Source organism: Megalops cyprinoides, chromosome 9 (assembly GCF_013368585.1).
Source record: "Megalops cyprinoides isolate fMegCyp1 chromosome 9, fMegCyp1.pri, whole genome shotgun sequence".
Taxonomy (NCBI): domain Eukaryota; kingdom Metazoa; phylum Chordata; class Actinopteri; order Elopiformes; family Megalopidae; genus Megalops; species Megalops cyprinoides.
Window position 1 is genome coordinate 34,802,390 of NC_050591.1, and position 23,037 is coordinate 34,825,426.

Genomic DNA, 23,037 nt, shown 5'->3' on the forward strand with positions numbered 1-23,037 from the left:
CCTGGTATGATTCATAGGCATGGAGATCACGGTTGCTGTATTGCCTGCCTGTTTGTTGAAGGCGTTGAAGGTAATTGAGTTTGTGTACTGGGAATGCACGCATTTTTATCATGCAGGAAGCAATGAGAGCCCTCAAAAATGAAAGGCTAAAGGACAAAATAACCCAACAGCTGGGATATTATGAGATATTTGCATACCGTGATCCTCTCCACTCATTTGCCACCTGATAATCAACTTTTCTGATGATTACCTACAAGTTGGGAATGGCGCAATAGTCTCTGTGCCAGAAAAGTAATTTAGAAAATGGCTGTGATTAGTGGGCCATGTTATTGTAGGGCAGAAACATTACAAAGCTGAAAAATGAAGCATTACTTTGAGGGGCTCGGTACTCTTGCTTACTGAGATTGCACAGCAGATGACAGTGCGTTGCTAAAAGAGACCGTGGAGACTGCAGAACTGTAAGAACCACGTGTATGGTGGCATTTTATTAAATATAAACCTGGATGCCCAAATTATAAAACCTTCAAATTGAGTTATGATCCCCTTCCCCAGACCTATAAAAAGTTCAACTTGAAGGATCCCTGTCTGATTTGCATTGTATTAAACAAGCCATACACTGTGTGTGTGTGTGTGTGTGTGTGTGGGGGGGGGGGGGGGGGGGTTGGTGTTAAACTTAAGCTTCTAATCCATGAAGCATCTTAGGCAACATGACCAAGGTGGTTTGGGCATCATACACTGTATACATACAGAAGGGGAATATTCCAGAAAAAAAACTTTTCAGTCTCTAAATGCTTTATTCACGTCGTGTTGATTTTCTGGACTATTGCCAGTTTTTTTTTTTTTTTTGTTTGTTTGTTTTGTTTTCCCACCGGTACTCTAACATGGATACAGCATCAAGGAAAAGTTTGAGCGTTGCAGTAATTTCGACTTTTTTTTGTGTGTTTTGTTTTTCATTTAAAGTCAGTCCAGGCATACAAATACCCCTACAAAAAGGAAGCTTGTGTATGTCTAGAAGCTCAATCAAGGGTGATATTCTCTGGCATGCTCACAAGCCTTAGGTATTCAAGTGCATGGGTCGGGTTGGGTTCACTTTTCAGTTTCAGTCCTCTCAAGGTCCTTCACACACGTTTGAAAGCATTAAATAATTTTCACCTCCTCCTGCATAATTGATGATCCTCAAAAAAAACATGTGCTGGACATATGTACAGGAGATTTCACAGGAAAGCAAGGCTGAAGAAGATGCAAGAAAAACAGGAGCGATGGATTTGTTTGGACATTCGGCTGATCCTGTAATGCCGTAAGGCTGATTGGAGATGAAAGTTTTTGTAACTTCTTAAAACACTAAACAGGGAGATCAATGTTCGTCATTGATCTTGTTGAAATGTTTCACTGAATTTACTTATTTATTTATTTATTTTTTGAGGGGGGTAGAGACTTGTTTGAAATATACCATTAAAATGCAGACTGACCCTTAAATGAGATGTCCTCATTGTGAATGTGAATATCCTTGAGGCGCTCAGCGCTTCACTGCATGTAGCCATTTGTAAGCTCTCTGCCTCCCAGGTCCCCACTTTAAATACTGCTCACTTACTCAAAGCACCTTTGCTCAATGTGTCTGTGCCCCCCTAGTTTTAAGTGCAACCCATCCTTGCTCATCCAAGTCCCACCTGTTCCAAAACACAAGCCCATGTGTCCCATAAACCTAAATCCCTCATTTCTGCACCAATTATGTGACATAAAACGACCATTCATCATCACGCTTTCCTGGGCCAGCACATGAGGCTGGCAGAACCCCAGAGAAGACCACACCAGAGGTTCTGCTCCTTAGCACTCTCGCTAGCTCAACAGGTTTGTCCCACAGAACCTGGGACCTGCCCTTTGCAGCAATTAGCCATCTAAACACCCATCCATATTGGGACAAACACAGGAAGAGGAAGGGTGGGGGAAGGAGGGCAGTAGGACAAATTGGGAGCCAAATAAATCAGATTAGAAGATGATTATTTTAAATTAGGGTCATTATTATTTTAAATTTCAAACAGTGGGGAAAAAAAACTGTTATTACAGTTATTTAATTCCAGTTCAAATATCCCATATTGTGTGGGTTCCAGTAAAATGATTTAGATGTACCTAGAGTTGTCTCTCAGCTGTTGTCAATATTTTGTTGCCAAAATGTCCAGTGCAGCTGTATTTATTTTGCAGCCAAAAAGTCCTGAGTATTCAGGAAGCATACCCAGAAGAGGTGGTCCGAGAGTGCCTTCACTGGTTAAACAGAGAAGTAGGTCATCAGTAAACAAGCTTAGACTGTAAGATTGTTATTTCTTCAGTGTTGGTCCCGCGGATATTTTGGGACCGCTTTATCTGCACCGAAGTTTCAACAGCTATTGTGAATAAGAGCGACAATAAGGGGAAGCCTTGTCTGCTGCCACGGGATAAAGCAAAGCAGTCAGTGAGAAGCTGCAGCATGAATGGGCTTTGTGTAAAAAAAAAAAATATAATAAAAATGAAAAAAGTATATACTTGTAGTCTTTTGTGGCACGGTAAAACATTCAAGTTTTCAACAGCAAAGGCCAGCGGAGGTAGGCAAATGCTTTTTTTCCACATCACTGGAGAGAAGATACAAATCTGTCTTATCCTGTGGAATGTTAAATAGGGTTTAAGCAGTTGTGAGTATCTGAAGGTTTCTGCTTTTAACAAGTCCTATTGTGATCTCAGGTGAAACATATTATGGCATATTTTGGCTATTCTGTTACTTGGAGTTCCAGAGACTACCCCTGTGATAGAGCAGGTTTGGGAGATCAGAGGTCAGAACTCTGCAGGTGGAACTGCCTCCATAGCCTGACTTTTTAATAACTGAAACTGCAAGTTTTTTCAGTGTGTATCTGCATAATCCCATAAAGACAGGTGATCATTTTCCAAGAATTCTGAATTAAAATCAAGGGCGCAATTATTGGGTTTCCAGATGCAAGTCCAAGTGGCAACTGCCAGGAAGATGCATTGTTTGTTTTTCACAACAATTAAATAAGATTGTTCAAGTAATAATCAGTTCCATCACTTGCACCCCTGAACATAATTTCCAATTAAAACATATATGTATTGCAAATATACATAAACTTGTACTACATACAGGGGAAAAATGCAAATAGCCAATGGTGAGTAAAGTAACCTATCAAAGGGATAAAAAGCATGCTAGACATACCATCAGGAAAATTTACAGAGAAAGACAGGATACGGAACAGGGAGCTTCACAGTTGAAGTAGCTCATACACACACAAGTACCTATTTTTGTAGTAATATTAATTACAAAAACAAGTTGTCATTGTTATTAAAACTTTTTTACGTCAAGAACTTTGTTAAGTAATTCCTAAAGAGTTATCAAAGATTGTTTGGAGCCTGTTTGCTTTATGTACCACTGTACATTGAATATCTAGGATCTAACTTTTCCACTATTCACAGTGCAGTTCATAGTATACTTTTACACATTTACTTGAAATGTCCTCTGTTTAGCACTAATTTTCTTTTTTTTCATGGCAAGAAGCAGATGTTTGCATGAATAATATATCTGCTGGAACTTCATGAAGAACAGCATGAGGCAGACTGTGGATCCCTCTCGGAATATTTCCTGAGCTGCAGTGAACATTACCACAGACCCACAGAGGTGCGAGGCAATTACACTGATGGCAAGCCGTGATTTAACAACACAGGGCTCCGTTCGCAATCAGCAATTTCACAGTGGTAAACTGATCAGATGTTGTGGTGGTTGGCAGTCATCAGTGTAATGTAGAAAGTGGCGTGAAGACAAAGTAAGGATATCAGCTAACCCATCTAAGCAGATGCTATGACAATTGTATCTTTCATCACCACAACATCTGATCAGCTATGTGTGTGTGTGTGTGTGTGTGTGTGTGTGTGTGTGTGTATGGTACATACACATGATGTATATATATGCCAGGGCATGAGGTAAAGACTGACTCAGAATCAGCGGGTGTTCTGTAGTCTGGCAGCAGGTTTAATGACATCATTACTGCAGTGCATGAGGATGGAATGGCAATTAGAAAGTGCAGTTTGGTGCTGCGTGCAATTAAAACTCTGTGCTGATATCGGAGTGAGAAAAAAAGAGCCAATGGGCAACAAAAAAAAAAACACAACTCCACTTTATTAAGAACGGAGGCCCTTGTCCCTTGTCTCCATGGAAATACAAATGGGTCAGAGCGGAAGCGGCGAGTTCTGTGAGTCTGGAATCGCCATTCCCCCGGTGCTGCTGCGCACCCTCGAGTTCGAGCGGGCGGCAGCGCCGAACAGCCGCAGCACTGGGGGGTCAGCGGCAGAGCCTCAGAGGTCGGGGAAATCAATGGCGGCGCGCGGTCGGCGTGACAGATAAGACGCTGCAGAGAGCCGCGAACCAGGCTTGTCGGGAGGTAAATACTGTGATGAGTGGATTTGTGTCCCCTCTGATGCATGTTAAAAGATCATAGACTTGACAATTTCAAAAAGTGCTTGGAGAAATGCTGTACTGGGGTCAATACATCACTCTCTGTGTCTTTCTGGAGAGGTAATAACAGCCTTGCTTATATAAAAAAAGAGGGAGAAATGACTGGGTTGTGGAGACCATGACACGGTGACTGCCACAAGGAGAAAAAATCCATTCTGACTGCTGATTAGACAAACCAAGTTCTTCCTTACACTTCTGAATAGAAAAAAGGTGTATATATTATTCAAGCTTTAGACTTGCATTTGAATCGTCTGCATTCTGATAGCAGGGCATGTATTGCATTGGGTCATCAGGTTATTAGTAAGATAACATGAGAGGATGGAACAGCAGCCTCTCAAAGGAATGTTTTTTTTCCTCAGTATCTCACATACCGCTGAAAGAGGAGGAATACTGACCTATTAGTGGTTTAATACAATGTGATCCTTAAATGGCTGGTATGATGATTGCAAATGGGGTATGTTCCTTTCCTCTTAATCCCTCAATCCCTTAATCCTTTAATATTTCTCTCAAAATGAACAGGTTTCCTACATGCGAGACAAGGGCAATTTTCACCTCAACAACAATTTGTTGCACAAAGAAATCCAATACAGTATAAGCATAAATACCAGGGCATTAAAATGATCCTCAGACACACGGCGGCTCTTGCTGTATTTCAGTGTTGTCAGCGCACCATTACATTACTCTACAATTACACTCCTTTTCAGTTCCTATTTCGTTTGCCATGAGACACATTTATATCTGCAGAGAATGATCTGTTGCAATTCAAAGGGCTCAAATGGCCAGTTTTCCCACCAACTCAGCTGTATTGCCTCATATCAGAAGACAAGAATTATAGCTAACACCAAATGTTGTGATGTCAATTATAGCCAAGGTGTTATTTTTGGACACAAAAGGCATGCATTTACGTTCAAGGAGTTGTTTAAAGATCCTCCAGTTGTGAGATTCAAAAGGGCCCCAACTAGTGCACAGTTATGTCCCTGGGAAAAAAGAGATGCACATAGCTAGACTGTTGACCAAGCAGTACAATAAGATGAGGTGGATGTAATCATGGTTCAAATATACTACCATACGCAATATATAATATGCAATCAGAACAGGCAATGAGGATTATTCAGTTTCCAAACACTGTAATGCAGCACATGGGAATAACCCTGCTTCTCTCAAAGTGATTGGCATCAAAGTAACATTTGGATTTTCTCTTTAAAAGTCACACTTTTTCTTGGTTTGAATTGTAAATTTGATTGTTTTTACTTTTTCTTTTAAGCTCTTGGGTAACTGCTGAAACTTGATGTATGTTTTGTAGTGCCTTCCCGTGCCCCTTAATTGTTTTCCCCTAATTGCTTTCCACTATGTCACCTGTGTCCCATTCTACAGAGAGTACATAAGTCTTATGTTCTGTACGGCACTTCACACCCCAACGAAGGCCTTCAAGGGGCTACAATGCCAAAGGGAGCTGCTTTTTAATCATTTTGATAGCCGTGTTAATTTAGTAAATGCATTTTTAAATTTCAAAAAAAAAAAAATACTGCCTTGGATTCTTCTTTCTTTTTTTTTGACCTTTTGAAGATTGCTGCTCCTAATGCAGTGTTTCTCAGTCCTGCTCCTGGGGCCCCCCTGCTCTGCACGTTTTCCATCTTTCCCTGCTCTACCTACCTGACTGAACTCATCAGTGGCACTTTTGATTAGCTGAGCACACCTGATTTAATCAAGAGCATGTTAATCACACTAATCAGGTGTGTTTGGAGCAAGGATAGTGGGCCTCCAGGAGTAGTATTGATAAACAATGTCCTAATGGACACACTTTTTTTCCACTCCTGAAGAACCTGGCCTTTTAGCTCCTCCTACGGTCTGGGAGGCTTTAGGACCGGGGGCAGAGGCAGTTTCACAGACATTCACCTGCACAGCTGATGCTAATAGTTTATCAACCCAGGTGTGACTTGTTGACTTCATTAGGCCAGTGATAAAAGAGGCTTAGTATATGCTCTTTGTTGCCTTTTTTGGCTGGTTGCCGAGTTGTGAATGGTGTATTTGACTAGATGAGATGGGTGATGGGATTTTATTTTATTAATTTTAGATCTTAATTTACCTAACTCCAGAGTTGAGAAGGAGGAGGAACATCTCTGGGAAAAATCAATTCTAGTCGTTTGTACATACCCTATGCACTACTCTGTTAGCCAACACTAGACAGTTAGTAACTATGTGGAGACGGGTATTTAAAATATCAACTTAATCCTCAATCTTCTCTCCTAAACAGTCAACCAGAAAAAGTACCCATTGCAGGAAAGGGATTGCGCTAAGGAATGCTAATCAGTGTGTTGATCTGATTCATTGCTGATTCAATTCAAATTGCAGAGAGCTTTGAATTCATCTTGTTTCCCCTAGGCCCAAATGTTGCTCAAGAAAAGCAGCTCTTGGGAGGAAAAATGTGTTGATTAATTGTGAAATGCACAATACATCAAGGTAGTTGAATTATGTGAGCCTGTAATATTTGCTTTAATGTAATTCGCTCACACACAATCTTTGGATCAATCGGATGCTATATTCAGCAAATGTAATTTAATTTGCTTTAATATTGGTGTAACGGAGCTCTACACAAGTGCAAAAAGGATTTATGGTCATATCATTTACTTTTATTTTTTTTTCCCCCAACATGAATTAAGTCAGTAATACATGAGAAATCATCTTGAGAATTCAGCCACACTAGCTTTGGGGTTTATGATGATAAAGTGTTGCGATGCTTAAAAGCATTGTTACTCATATTAAAAGTCTATGTTGCAAGTGGCACTGCACCATGAAGTTTTACTGAATCTCATAAATCTCAAAACGGTTTCAAAAGGACTGGCATAAAGCACTATGCCTTGCATTCATGGGACAAACGCTGTCACAGCTGACAGTATAACGCGGCCTTGTCGATGACCTTGAACTTCATACATCAACCTTGAGCAACTCTTGCATCTCTGTAGAGAACCATTTCTCCATTTCTACATCCTGCTCACTACTACACAGAATACAATGGAAAATGACTTAACATGAAAAATGTGTGTATTTGCTCCCAGGGACAGCTGTTGAATGCAACACCGAATGTGAACCGTACTGTACGAATGGCTGTGAATTGTGAATCCAGTGGTAGCTGCTTCCGTGTGACCTTGCTTGTCTGAGGCTTTCTTAAAGCTTCTGTGCTGTTATTGTGATTGTGGCATATAAAATGTGGTAACAATCCATAATGTTTTACATTATTCTAATCTTATAGCCCCTGAGATTACTGTCCTTGAACCAACACGTGTTGTTTACAGGAATTTTATGAGCTTGTTATAAAATCTCAAAGGTAGAGCGACATCACTCTGAATATTCATAAGACTCCATTTTCCTAGCTCCCCTGGTGATTGTGTATAGCCATCAGTCAATATAACTATGTAGAGTATAGTGCATTATATATTATTATCTTAATGCATTATGTGGATTGTAATTATGTATTATGTGGGTTATCATAAGACATTAGGAATACAGACAACTATACATGGTACACAAAGTAATTTACAAATATTCCATCAAATGCTGTAAAGCATTACAAATAGGCCATGATGCATGAGGAAGCCATTAATGCATTATTCCAGCAATGTAATGCTTTATAATTTGACATTTCAAAGGAATGAAAATTAACTATACTGCGTCTGATTTTCAGTATATGAATGGCTTCAGTCATTAAGGTCTACCGTTTTTGTTGTCTGTTTTGTTTTAAATTGGTAAACACATCACAATGTCCCACTGCATAGAGGTGTAATGTAAAATTAGACCTTTTTTTTCCTCCTAGTCTCTTTGCTAGATTACGTTTTAATTTATTTTGACCTTAACTTTCCCATCTGCTTTTCTAAAGAAACTGAATTAATTCATGGGATAACCAGAGTCGCTTCTCTGTATGAGATAAAATCACAAACACCAAGAGGGTCTCATGGCTTTGCGCTTCTGCAGACAACACATTACTTCAAGATTGGGTTGTGCCCCCTGTTTATTATACATTATGAACATTATGAACATACTATATGTTGATAACATACATAAAATAATATCATCAATTCAAACAAATATTGCCAACCCATCCTATTAAGATACAACATTTTATTTTGTCAGTTTTATATATTAACACAATCTTCATGAAGAAAATACATACGAACCAACAATCCTTTACATTTACGGGGAGTTGAACAGAACACACTGGTCCCTAGTGTCGCAACCAATCGCAGTGAGGAGAAAACTGTCCACATGTTCCCATGCAGGGGGAAGGAGAACCTGGGGTCCCACCAATCTGGGCGCAGGGCGAGATCCAACAGCTGAACAGAAAGTTGATCAGAGCCGAATCTGAGACGAGATGCGGGGACAGGGAGGGAAAAAAAAAAACTCTCTCGACAGCTGACATCACAGTGAACTGGCAGGTCACCAGATTCCGTTAATGTTGAATGCCTTTACAAGAGTCAGCCAACATATTACAAGCAATACTAATGAGTAGCTGCAACACAGTCTTGATTGCCACCAGTTGCCATGGTAATTAAATTCACCCTTTAATGACTTTACTGATGTTAAAGTCTTAAATCATGCTGCAAACTTTTAAAATATCAGCTGCGTTGTTTATAAATGTGCTGTTACAAAAAAAAAAAAAAAAGTTTGGAAACATTTATTGAATCTAACCCAAGCACTGTATTTAATCTGTTAAAGAAAATGCCACTTCAAAGCATATGATTTGAGAGCAACTGACAAATTATGCCCTCTTCATATTTAATATTCTGATTAGCATGACCAAAACACTCCAATCAGTAAGGACACTGTAACAAAATGTAACTGTAACAACTGTAAAGATGTTAACCAAACGATATACATGACATACATTTGAGATCTCTAGGTTTTCTCCTTCTGATAGTTTTCCCCATTGCATTCTGACAGAGAACATAAATTTCTATTTTACATGTATAGAATGGTGAGAAGTTGCAGCTGACAACAATATCAGTGAAGCAGAATTGCTCATTGATATTAATACATGGTACAAGTTGACTTTATACAATATGCACACATTTAGTGTTGTTGTGTCATGTTAGCACAAAAGTATACTGAGATTTTAGAACCACTCAAAGAATTATTAAGGAAACGTGTGGAATCAGAAAATGACAAAATTCAATTGCACGTTTAGGAATTATGTTGTCCCATATGTCGAATAAATCCGTAGTCAGCAGTGATTACCATTCCCCTGGGATTCTGATTCATTTGGATTATATTTGCTGAGGCCCGGATTTGATATTATAATTATAATTTAATACAGTTTGTAGTACCTCTGTAATGGTTTCCACAATGTTATGAACAAAGAGGTTGCCAAAATTCACAAAAGAAGGAAAAAATGTGTATTGAATGGATAAATGGACCACTCCCTTAATTTCTTGGTTGCTTCTGTAGTTATGCCCAGTCCTAAACTGTGCTGTATTGAACAAGGTGTTATTGCATTGTGGCACATGTATGTGCATGTACATGAAAGAACTGCCATTCATGAGCACACTACACACAGATCACCTGCAGTCAACATGAGCTGTTTATCTCTGTCTTTTCATGCTGTAGTCAAATGCTGTGGAATACTAACAGTTTAAAATTAATATCCAATGAACACAGAAAATATTAACTGAAGTTGTCCAAATGAGTAAGTTCACTCCTTTCTGCATGCTTATGAAGGCATCCTATTGTAATGTTGCATTCATAAGCCAGTGAGGCTCACGTTGCTTCTTAACGTAACCACAACAATAATACGCATATCCTGATATAAACGAAATGCCACTCGCAGTTGTGTGTTAACACTTTTGTGGGAGAACATATGGAAATTCAATTGGGTCAGAGGTGTATGAACTATTCTGTGTGTTCCACAGGTCCTAACAATGCAACTACATTGCCAAAGTCAATCTTCTGAAATGAGTAACTTCCCTCGATAAAGAACGATGGTGATTGTGATCTTGAGATCTGACAGGAAATTAATCTGTCAGTTTTGTTGCCAATAGAAGTCTAACAGTGCCATCCCATTGGCTGATGTTCTGCTGTTGTGGTTTGTGTGCTTTTGCTGTTATATATGCATCCATTCTGTGCATACTCACTCGGTATAAATCTGTTCTACATAAATGGAAATTAATAATTTGTACCAATAATAACAAAAAACCTATACAATTAACTTGCAATAGTTCTTTGGGCTCTTACTGAGGAAGCTAATATGGATGCTGCTACTACTGCCTGCCATTGAGCTACTGTAGATGATGATTAGAAAGCCCTGAGTCACCAGCATTGTTAGTTCATGGAGCAACTCTTCACCATCGTGGTTCCAGCTCTGACACCCAGAAAAGTGTTAACTTCAACATTTATCACATTAAAACACTGGTAATTGTCTGTATTAGACAGCCTTTGTCAAAAAAGTGAAGATGGTTCTAATCCAGTTTATCAAGGAAATTAATTTGTTTATTTATTTATTTTTGATTCATACCTTCTGTTTTCATGGTTTGTTCTGCCAGTTAAGGCCTGGATCAAAATTGGGCAAAATCCTCTTCCTTCAATTATAAAATAAACAGATTTAGTACTAATACCATTAATGTAATTTTGGAGGTCACTGAATCCATTTTGGAGAAATATCAAAAAAAAAATGTTGTCTTATGATTAAGATCCAGAAGTTTTATCATGTCTCTTGCTGGCAAGAAAAGGAATAAAATCTTCCAAACAGCCACTTTCAATGTGCTGAATTCAAATCCCACAGTGTGAAAACTCAAAACTCAAAAGCTTTTAAACAGAACATTCCAAAGCTAGAAATGCAATCAAAGCCTTCTTTAAAAAGAGTCCGGCTGTCACAGTCAGTGTTTGAATAAGCCCGAGATTATTGAAAAATGAATGTTGCTCAATTACTGTACATAATTGCATATAATTCAGTCAGACTGTATGACACATTCTGTCTACACAAACCCACTCCCTACGCTTCCTGCTTTGAGAGATTTAAGCTGACTTCATAAAAAAATGCCTTCAGACATTTATTCAAAAATTATGAAGCATAACTGGATCAGAGCTGAAAGGTTATCTGAAATTTCCTCAAAATGGCTACAGTACCCCTTATGAATGCCTCTCTCAAAATATATAATCAAAAGTACTAAACAGAAATATAGCATAGCACACACCACTTAAAAATATCACCATGTACATTGCAGAGGAACAATTCTGACTTCTGACAATTCTTAAAGTCAGATACATTTTTCTTCCAAACTATTACACTGTTCTGTAGTTACCAAACAAGAATAAGCATTTATTCAGTCCTGCCATGTTGTGATTTGTCCTTCTTTAGCTAATGAATTTATACATTTTCCCTTTTTGTTTCTTACGTAGCTTTTTTTGTCCATTACACTGACTGTGAAAAATAATGGTGCAATAAAAAAAGAATATACTTGTATAAATTATGTCAAAGAAAATGTGCAATCACAAAGTGGGAGGACCGAATAAATCCCATGACCACTGTCATTGCTGTTTTATCTCAAAAACAATAAGAAAACAGTGACCAGAACTGAAAGATGGTCACAGCTTTGAGACCAGAATAAGAACAGCCATTGGTTTACAGCAACACATCGTGTAGCATAAGTTTGAACCTTAACCCTTATGTTGTACCCCCCTCCCCCCACCCCACCCCCTCCCCCACCCCAAAAAAACATTTTTTTTTTTTTTAGTTTGGAAATTAAAGGACACGGCACCCCCCCCCATGCACAAAGTAATGCATCAGTCCGTGGTGCCAGAAGTGAGGAGAGAGGGAAAAACCGCACACACAAACATCCAGCTGCCCCTCAGAAGAACAGAATTTTGTATCAAAACCTGAGAAGGAGCTGGACACAGATGACAGGAAGTAGACAGGTTGAGGTGTGTGTTCCCATGGCCCCGCTGTTCCCATCCTGCACAGCTCCCGGCCCTGCCAAGAACAGCGAACATGCATATGACCACCACAGTTAGGCTCTGCTGGCTCGGCGGCGCGTCTTAAGGGGACCTTCAATCTACTACAAAGATTCGCCATGGATATGCTGTAAAAATTTCAAAGAGTGTCCTTATAAATAAAAGAATAGTCCATTTGTGGTCGATTGAATTATCTATCCTATGCAGTGGATGGATAAAGTGATACTAAACTTGGAGCTTCGGATAAGCACAACCATACCCAATATCTTCCTAAAATCTATCCTCAACAGATAGCCTGGTTGTGTACTCACCTCCAACAACAGCTTTCCAAGCTAAATCTATATTTTTTCATAAAATGCCAATATCAATACCATTGATATCAGTATTGTTAATCTATTGGTTAGTGTTCCTTTTTTCCTTTTCCCATCTTTATTATTTTAATTAGTTCTGAGTATTAAATGTAATATTCCAATTACAACAAACCTTTCGGTACTGCATAATTTGTAGAAGCCGTGGCTAAAAGAGGGGTTGTCTTTTCTAAAAAAAGAGATTGCATTAAAGAAGTCACTGATTTAGCATAATAGACTGGATGTAAAACATCACATGCTAAATTGTCACACATACTGCTTCCAAATGGGCTGGCAGAATAACCACACTCATATTAGCTGCACATGCTTGCTGCCACTCTGGAGTTAAAATGAGGCAACTTACAATGTATTTTATTTCCTGACAATAGAGTGGAGACATGACCATGTCTTTTTTTGGCCACGGTTACAGGCAGTGAAAGAATAAGACCATTTTATATTCTAATACAGTTTGTTTCCGATGAAAGCAGAAATGAAAAGGTAAGCGGCAGCAGTTTTGTGGTCACACTTGAGACGTTGGAGCAGGTGTTCTGTACTCTCCGCGCTGATGTTCCTCGGAGAACTGTTTCGCATTGTTATCTTTCTGTAGGATAAATCCGTGAGAGTAATGTGCAGAGGTCAGCCGTAATTGCGGCGTGCTTTACGGGGTCTAATTGGACTTGCACAAACACTCTGGCTGCTACAGCGATTCGGTTAGCGGTGGAGAGAAGTTCCCCATAGTGTAGGCCCGCAGTGAAACCCGGGGGGGGGGGGGCTTTTAACAGGATTCATTATGCATTAGGAGCTAATTTGAGGTGCACAGAGGATTTGTTTATGAAGCACCTCAAAAATAGGTATGCTGACCTTAGAGCATCACAGGCCTTAGTCAGGGCTTATGCAGCAATCATTTGCAGAGGGAATATGAGAAGCTATTATATAACGAGCCAATATATACCTCACATACGTCTCATTTATGAATAATGGAAGAACAGCAATGCATGTCTGTCTTCGATTCTTAAACGTAATTTTTTTACTTGTAGGCTTAATTGGACATTCTGCATTGCGGACCACACATAACATGGTTTGATTGATGCCAAGCAAATTCCACAAATGGATGTTCAAGTAATACGATTTCTGCTGGCAGATCCAACATATTGTCTTCATATATAGCATGAATGTGTTCACCACACCATTTATACCCATCCTGCCTTATTTATGTTCTATCATATTTGATAGTGACAGCATGTCTCATAACATTCCTTGAAAGGACCTAGTTAAATAAAGCAAATCATTACAAGAGTAAGAACATAGCGTTCTTTCTTTTCTCTCACACTGTTGTTTTATTTTATTATATGGTCAAGTGGAGTCACTTCATTTTCAGAGTGCATTGTCCTATGATTATAAGAGACTCAACATCAAGAGTCTTACCGAGGTTTAACTTTGACGGCAGTAATGCAATAGCTTCTAATTTCCCCTGCATATCCCTGACTGCACCCTGGGTTCCATTCAAGAGAGCTATCTAATTATTAACATAGCAGATTATGCTAAACCCTGCAAAAGGGATAATTGAAATAATACTGGTTTCTCACAATCAGAATTGAAGTAATTAACCTCAAGAGAAGATGCATTTTATTAAGACAACCTGTTTTTTTTTCGTTAATTTGAAATCTTCCATGTAATTAACACTTGCAAAGCTGAATTCAAAATGTACAAATTATACTACGTAACAAAGAACAAAGAAAAAAAAAAGCTCATTTGTGGTTTATTATGTTTAGAAAGCCCCAGAAAACCAATTTGGCCCGATATTCCAGTTATTATCAAGGATGATTAAAGTGACTGTTTTCCATAATTGCATGATGACTCAGCACTGTTTCCATGTCAACTGGAAATTCCAAACAGAAACACAAAAACAAGAAAAAAAAAAAACAGAATGACACCAAAAAACTACTTCTATGGACATACACAGAGAGCATTACATAGTCAGACATGTTGGCGTGAGTGAAGAAGGCTTCAGAGCAATTACTTGCATGCAGATTCAAACGCAAATAAGCACAATGAGGCCAGAATATGATCCGTGATGGTAAAATTGTGGGGTGGGGTGGGGTGGGGTGGGGTGGGGGGGGGGCAACATTTACAAACATGTGCAACTTTCACAGAGACATGCTGTATCACTTATGGAGACGATGGCAGGACATGGTGCACGTTTGATGGCTTCCAAATTTCAGAAGAGCTACCAGCAATAATAAATTTTACATTTCTGGATATGTTATCAATATGCCTTCATGCATCCTAAATTGAACTATTTCAGCACAGTCAATATAATAGTTGCCATTTTAAGCCAGCTATGCTTTTTAAAAACTATGACATCTAGTTTTGTGATCATTTAAGCTGTGTTTGCTCACCATATGCACTGATCCAGGCCCATCTTGATATCCCCTGTAGCAATTCAAGTTAAGTACCTTGGTCAATGGTACATCATTGCCCCCTTTGTGGGGATTTGAATCTGTAACCATTTGGCTATCCGCTGCAATGGAGCCTTGGCATTTGTGGGAAGTAATCTGAAGATTATTCCTTTTCTCATTTTCAGAGAAAGAAACAATGTTCTGCTTTGTGAAATCAATTCTGATTTCCAGAGCCTAAGGCCTGCTTTGTGACCGTCGCACCATGTTCGCTGTGGAAACGGCAAGGTTTCTCATGCGTGCATGCATATGGGTGAGCAGAATGACAGACAGCAGGTTCACGCACAGTACTAACCTTGCAATAGTGTTGAGCTGGTGGGCTCAATTACCTCTGAAAAGAACAAAGCAAAATGAAATAACAAGCAGAAAAAAAAGGCAAAATTATTGACACCACTGCTTTCTGAACAACTTTAAGGGCTGCATGACTAATGGAGGAATTCACACCTTGTGCTTTGTGATTTGTCCTTAGTCCTTAAATATGAGTTGAAAATATTCTTAAAATCTACACTTAAGAGAAGCATAGCTAAGGGAGAAATTCAGACCTTGTGCTTCGTGACTGATTCTTAAACTGAAGTTGAAAATATTCTTAAAGTCTCAGCTCCTTATTGTTACTTCTGAAACATTTGAAAGTTAAGCAGTTTGAAATGAAAGGAAATGCTTAACATTGTGGTGAGGGATAATTACATTTTGTTAGTGTAACAGAAACATTTGTTTTCTTTTTAATTGCATATTATTCTGCTACCATTGCAAAAGCACCTCCAAGGCATTGTCTCTGCCAGACATATTGACCTTCTCGTGCGACTATCTGTCTAAGACTTCAAGGAAGTCAATTGTAAAACGGTACATTTTTCTGCTTCCATTCAGAAATAGTTTATTAACTCTTAGCAATAATGCACACAGGTGGACACCATTGACAAAGCCACCACAGGCAAAGCAAGGTGTGGTTTCAGCTTATAGAATATCACCTTTTATTTGAGCCGACAGAGGAATGAAGCAGACTTTGTATGTACTATGTATAGGGGAAGCACAATGACCATAGCAGGAGAGACTATTTACTTGCAGGCACCAGCATATTGAAGTGAATTGTTGTGTTCCTTTAGCACTTTTTGAAATCAAAGACAGATCAGTGAAAGGTCATGCCCTATCTGTTGGGAGGCAATGCCTATAAAGCTGAATTCAAGATACTTAATGCAGACATCCAATCACTTTCACTCAGGTTTTTTTTCCCCCCATATAACCACATAACGTACATTTAAATACAGGCCTGTTATTCACAGTTAAGGGCAAAGCACAGAACACAGAGATTGAATTTCCTTCTAAAATGTCCACTGTGTGTTGTTCAATAGTTTTTTTTTAAATATATGCTTTAAAAATGGAATACTCTCTAAGCCCTTTGGTAATACAAAGTTTATGTAATATAGAATTTTTCAATAACAAGGCTTATGGAAAAAAATAACATTTTCCACTTTCATCCAGCTATGTTGAAATGTGCATAGAATTTGTACTCACCGTAGACAATAATACTTGTATTTGCGCTGCCGAGCTTATTGATAGCAACACAAGTGTAGTTGCCGTAATCTTCCTCCGAGACGTTGAAAAGTGTCAGCTTTGAGAACTCGCCGCTGCTCTCGATCTCAATGCCGTCAAAGTCACTGGAGATCCTGTGAAATACATGTGGCAAAGAAACTGGGTCACTTTTACAGCGGTGGAGATCCTCGGTCTCCTCTTCTTGATAATTATTTTTAATATTACGAAATGAGAACTAAATAATAAATCGGAAACAGTGACAGAACGGGAACTTCTGGACGATGGATCTCCAGGGCCGGGAAAGGACACCCCTGACTGATGGCTTAGAAGGGGCAGCTGTAATGCGCATCACACATCAGCACTGACTTAACGAGTGATACAAATCTTAATGCGGATACTTGATCATTACAGGACCAGCACGACCTCATGCATGTTGATAGGCTCTGTGAACTGGTGAAAATGGCAACTCCCCCGCCCACCCCCCCCCCGGCTTTATTCAACTTTCAAATGTTTGCAGTCAGGTTACAGGTTACCTTTTGTCCTCTTTGTACCACTCAATCTGTGCTGCTGGCTCGGCTTCTGCCTCACACTGAAGCTCTGCTCTCTGGCCCAGGGCGACGCCCACATCTTTACCCTCTGACACGGTGGGAGCGTCTGTACACATTGCCAACAACACATGGAATAATCAGCGCCTGGTCCACTTGAAAATGGAGGTTCAGAATTTGATTCTGAAACCTCTCCCCCTGCTTTTATGCTAGGCAAGCAAAGAAAAGTTAAAATGTACAAAAATCCACTGGCCAAAATAATTCCAAATCTCACTGACACGACAGTTCAGTCTTGACAGTATGTACGAGGCATCTCTGAAACACACAATTAGTCTTAATTGCATTGACTCTGTCATATTAGTACGGAAACCTCAAATTGGTAACCCTAACTGTACCATTTATGACATGAAATAAACAGCTCAAGTTTAAAAAATGGTTTGCAAGGAAATGTGTTTCAACCAGGTGCTGAACGAGTTATGCACATCAACATCAAATGACGTCAATATACTGTATATGTCTCCATTCTAATATTTGTTATAATATTTTAATAATGTGGATAAGCATGCAGTAAACCCACAACAATTGCTAGAACCGTATCTCTGCAATAGCCAAGCAATGGAAGCTGCAGCTTACAGTTGACGATGAGCTCCGTGGTTTGCACATCGGTGGACACCTCGTTGGCTGCAGTACACTCATATGTTCCTGCCCTCTGCCTGGAGACGGCTGTGATTTCCAGGTATTCATCCTCTGAGACAGGACCCTGGGCTGAAAAGCAAGGAGGGGGGGGAAGCATTACTCCCCAAGGCATTGATGGAAAAATACAGATATACAGACATGGACATCACTTTCACCAGCTTACATTCATGTCACATCACTTTGCCAGTTGCCATGCAACCATCAGAATGTACTTTTTCCTGAAAGCATGCTGTACCTGTTCCAGCTGAAACTTGTTTTGGTATTTTTTTAACTCATAAATAGGTGAAAATGTACACTTAAAGGAGGACTAAATTGTTCTTTTACATATTCAGAGGGCTGTTAAGAGCTTAGAAAAAGCATAACAAATGACTTATTTTAAAAATACACCTGCTGCAGACCTATAAATATAAATTCTGTTGTTGTTCAAATATGCTATACCACTAAAGAAACAAATTCATATTGATGTTGCACTGGATTAATCAATGGTCAGCAACAGATACCAGTATGTATTGAATTTTCCATACAGTAGTATGATCAGAAAATGGTAACAGCATACACCGGTTTACCCCTGTTTTTCACTTTTTTTTGAAGATAATTAGTGATAATGTATTAATTACTTTATTTTTCATTTAGCTGCTGGTGTATGTCTTTTAAAGTTTGTATTTTGACAGTTCACTTATTCTAATTCCAAACAGTGAGGGTATCCAATAATAATTTGAGGTTAAAACTATTACATGTTCTTCTGGATACCCTGAAAAGGAATTTCCATTTACATTACATCATTGGCATTTATCCAGAGCAACTTGCATAGGTTACAATTCTTTACATGTTACCCATTTATACAGCTGGATATTTACTGATGCAGTTGTGGGTTAAGTACCTTTCCCAAAGGTACAATAGCAATACTGCAGCTGGGAATCAAACGGGCAACCTTTTAGTTATGAATCCTGCTCATTACCACTATGCTACACTGCCACCCGTGTGAGCAAAACTCAGTGATTTGTTATTCATTAAAAACACTCATAATTACTGCTTTATTACTTTATGTAGCAACATTATGTTTTGCTCCATACAAAGGTGAGTCAAATTAACGTGCTGGCAGATTCTGCACTCTTCACAAAATCGTCTTGTAGAAAAAAAAAAAAAACAACTCCACGAATGGAGCTGCACTTTCAACCAGAAACACTTCACTTTAAAACTTCTAGATTTCTCTCAGGTTTTCAGGTGAGATGAGCTCAAATGTAATCAGTCGAGTTTTTTTTTTTTTTTTGGTTTAAACTCTAAACGCTATTCTGACAGTTTGGGCAGGGACAGGGTGCTGGGAGAGGGATTTATGGGGACTCGCGTCCTACTTGCAGTCACCGTGAGAGAAACCGCAGGACACACTTGGCTTTTCATACAACAGCCCCAGATGTTTCCGCTGACAGTAATAGAATGCGCGTTGTTTCAGTCTGGTGATTGTGGACAAAGGGGCCACACCTGGGAGGAGTCGCTAATGAGAGGTATCATGCACAGGCTCGGCTTGCCCTGACAGAGAGAGTCTACAGAGGACCCCCTAGAACCTTTTGTGTCTCAAACACACAGATTTGCAATATTAACTCTTTAACACGAAGAGCCGTTTCACTGGAGTCTTGAAAGTGGCCATGTCTTTCGGGGGGAGTCAGCTCTGAGGCAGCCTAATTACAAGATATTTCAACTATAGCTTAGGAGGGTGTGTGTGTATGGAGTGTGGTGTAGTGGTAAGGAGCAGAATTGCTTTAGTTTTGCAAGCTGTGTAAACAGATGATGTTAACTACGAAAGTAATGGATACGTCAGCTCCATGTTTGTGTGTGAGCAAGAGAGAGAGACGTTAATATACAGATCTGCCACTGTGGATGTCACAATGTACTACAGATATGATACCAGTTCAGAACCACAGTACCCAATACCCTCAAAATAACTACTGTCCACTACTGGTGTCTTGTAAAATAAATAACACAAATAATGGGCTGTTAAGATCAATGTAAATACCTGCAACATACAAACACAGGTACAAATAGGTGTGAGTGAAATGTGAGACACAGAGTCCAAGCTCATCAGGACTTCACTGTCAGTCATGATCAGTGACCAATAAGGCCAGTGATACCAAGAAAAACTGACCAATTAGGTAACTTATGCCGCCCGGGGCAAAGACCGCAGCTTTTTAAATCTCCTCACTCCTCCAGTTTGAATGGCAGTTGTCCACATAGCAAGCAACCTTTATTCCTTTTGCGATTGTAGACCTCTGAACGAATGAAGATGCTTCTCAGTCTCTGAAGTTGGAGGCATCAGTGCACTAATGATGCGCAGGGTCAAAGGGTGATACGGCTTGGTTCAAGAGAGAGCCAAACTGGCATTTTTCCCCTGCAGAATGTGGAAAGCCAGAAACAGGACACAGCTTTGATCTGAATTGCTGTCCACAAAAAACATATCTTCAATGAGAGCTATGACTCAACAACAGACCTTCATAAATATATCAGGTCTCTTATTTGAAATGCATCGTGAAGGTTTTGCTTTTATTATATTGTGCTTTCACTGGATAACCTGTTGAGAATCTTTTCCTTATTTGCCGACATTTTGTTTCCTCAGATAAAAGACCCAACAGAGCGCTTTCACAGAAAATCAAGCAAGATATTAATTTATATCTACATAATTTAAAAAAAAAAAATATGCCCCCCTTCTTCACGATATACACCTGTATTCCACATATCTCTATTTTTCTGTTCCAACGTTGAGACATGGCGAGTTTAATTTCTGTTTCAAAGTCGTCGGGTCGTCTCTCTCCTGTTTGCCTGTTGGCACGTTATATTTAGGCCTGTAGTATTACACTTCATCAGGAAATCGTGCAGTAGCATAGTAGCCGCCCAGTCTGATTCTGAAGGTCACATTTTAGGCTTGTTAGTTCTCTGATCGTTTTGCTAGTTTGGACAGTATGTGTTTAGTGATAAAATGCATTCCATAATGTTGTTGCTGCAATATCTGTCAGCTTTTGTGTATGTGTGTGTGTGTGTGTGTGTGTGCTCTGTTATGCATATATTGAACATCATACGGTAACATACAGTAACATTGCATGTGTGGCTGTTTTTAGTGGGCACCAAAGATTTTATTTGTTATTATCATTATTATTATTCATTTTGTTGTTTTGTGTCTATTTCAATAATAAACTACAGCTAAAATATATCATTGTTTTGTATTTGCTTCAGATTCATAACTGAAACAGCCTTGCACATTCCCAGCCTTACCTAACTTATCTGGGACTGCTCTGTGCACTTTCTGGTATGCATTCTTGTCTGCTTACAGCCCCAGCAGACATTGACAAGAAACAGCAATGTCCAGGTACACCAGCTGATCATGTCCTCTAACAGCCTGAGAGTAGTCTGCAACTGAGTAATCTTCAAATAATAATTACAATAATACATTCTGATAAATACCAAACTCTTCTAAGGTGTAATCATAAAGTATGATGCGGTTTGTTGTAAGATTCTATTTTATATTCTCTTTGAATATTGGTTGCTGTAGTTCGGCAGGTTATGCTGTAGTTGGTGTTCTAGCATCTTGAACCAAATCATTGTCTGGAGAAAAAAAAAACACTTAGATCCACAAAACAATTGGTTCTGACTAAAAATATTTTCATTTTACCCTGTCATTGCTATGACTGCTTATTCTCCAAATATCCAGCAAGTTGGTTTTATTGAATGTTTCAGCTCTTGTTAGCTCTGATGTTAACAATGTATTAAGACCCACGCTTGATCATATCGGTCTGACTGTTACACAGTGAACCCCATGCAAGTAGCATCTTCTGTAGGCTCACTGCGCAGCCACTAGTCTGATCATCTTTGCGTTTTCCAACTGTAGGCTTACAGCAAGTGCAGCATAACCGAGCCCTAAATCCTTCTTGTCACACTTGTGTGTTGCACGTATGTGAGTGGAATTGTGATATGTATAGTAACCTTTGAAACACTGGAAATATAAATGGATAAATATTGAAAAAGCATGTCAAGATATAAGAATTTCGAGAGATCAAATGGTAATAACAAATCTTCCTTTGACTGCATGAGCCCTACGCCCAAGGGACCGAGCTCCTGTGTGAGACTGCTGCTGTCGCCATGACGACTAGGCTGCCTTTATATGACTAAAATCAATCAAGTATTCGTGCAGACAAGCCGCACTTGATATCAAAAGAAGAAAGGAGCTCTTTGTCCTTCCTAATTGCCGTAATCGTTTTAAGGTGGAAGTAATTTACCTGAGCACACAGGTCGCAATGCTGTTTCATCTGGAGACGGCACCAGCTTGAACAATAAACACCTCAGGATGCGAGAAGCAAACAAGGACACCTGATCATCAACAGCTTGATTAGCTGAGAGCTCTTATTGGGATATTATGCACTATGTACTATTATTGTCTGAACATGCATGTCAATTCCTTGATATTATAAAAGTTCCTTGATATTATGAAGCTCAGGATGTACAGTATCACTGATCCTCCATAAAATATATTGAAAACATTTATAAGCTGTACATATAAATACATATGCCCGGTGATTCAAAAAAGGACCACCAAGTAAACATTTTCAGCATTTTCCAGGGTCAATCTGCCCGGTCATGTCCATTAACCTGTCGGAAGCAGAGAGCTCCCCCTGGTGTCCGGTGCATGGCTAGACAGCGCAATCATCCGCAGTGACTTTCTAGACAAATTTGAGCAAATGCTTGCGTAATGTAAATGACCTTTTTAAAAAAAATCTGAGGTATTATGAGCTCAAGCACACTTCACTAACCGCCGGTTCATACACTTGTATTCGACGCTCTGTAACCAGCTAGCGCCCAGCGCTCCATTATCACCCACTTGAGTAGAGCTGGAGCCAATTAGCAGGTGTGTCTTCATAATTATAGCCTATACCCTCCCCTCCCCCCCCCCACTGTTTGTTTAATCAACACATCTTCTGATTATTAAGCTCTGCACATCATTTTCACATAATTTGCATTCAAGCCGCCGTGACAATAAAATAATGAATAAAGCATGG

At 39.3% G+C, this 23,037-nt stretch overlaps 1 protein-coding gene across 2 annotated transcripts in view; it reads right to left on the minus strand.

The window, feature by feature from the left end:
• Positions 1-12,279: 12,279 nt before the first annotated feature.
• The window catches only part of LOC118782843 (protein CEPU-1-like), a 253,717-nt gene continuing 242,959 nt past the window's right edge, over positions 12,280-23,037 (minus strand). Inside the window, exons 4-8 of one of the 2 annotated variants that reach the window (XM_036536445.1) lie at positions 17,936-18,067; positions 17,291-17,411; positions 16,740-16,891; positions 15,526-15,561; positions 12,280-12,446 (exon numbers count right to left, since the gene is read on the minus strand). In XM_036536445.1, the coding sequence (XP_036392338.1) occupies positions 12,346-12,446; positions 15,526-15,561; positions 16,740-16,891; positions 17,291-17,411; positions 17,936-18,067 (542 nt within the window). In that variant the 3' untranslated portion in view covers positions 12,280-12,345. The remainder of the gene's footprint in view (positions 12,447-15,525; positions 15,562-16,739; positions 16,892-17,290; positions 17,412-17,935; positions 18,068-23,037) is intronic. The other variant, XM_036536446.1, reaches the window with a different exon arrangement.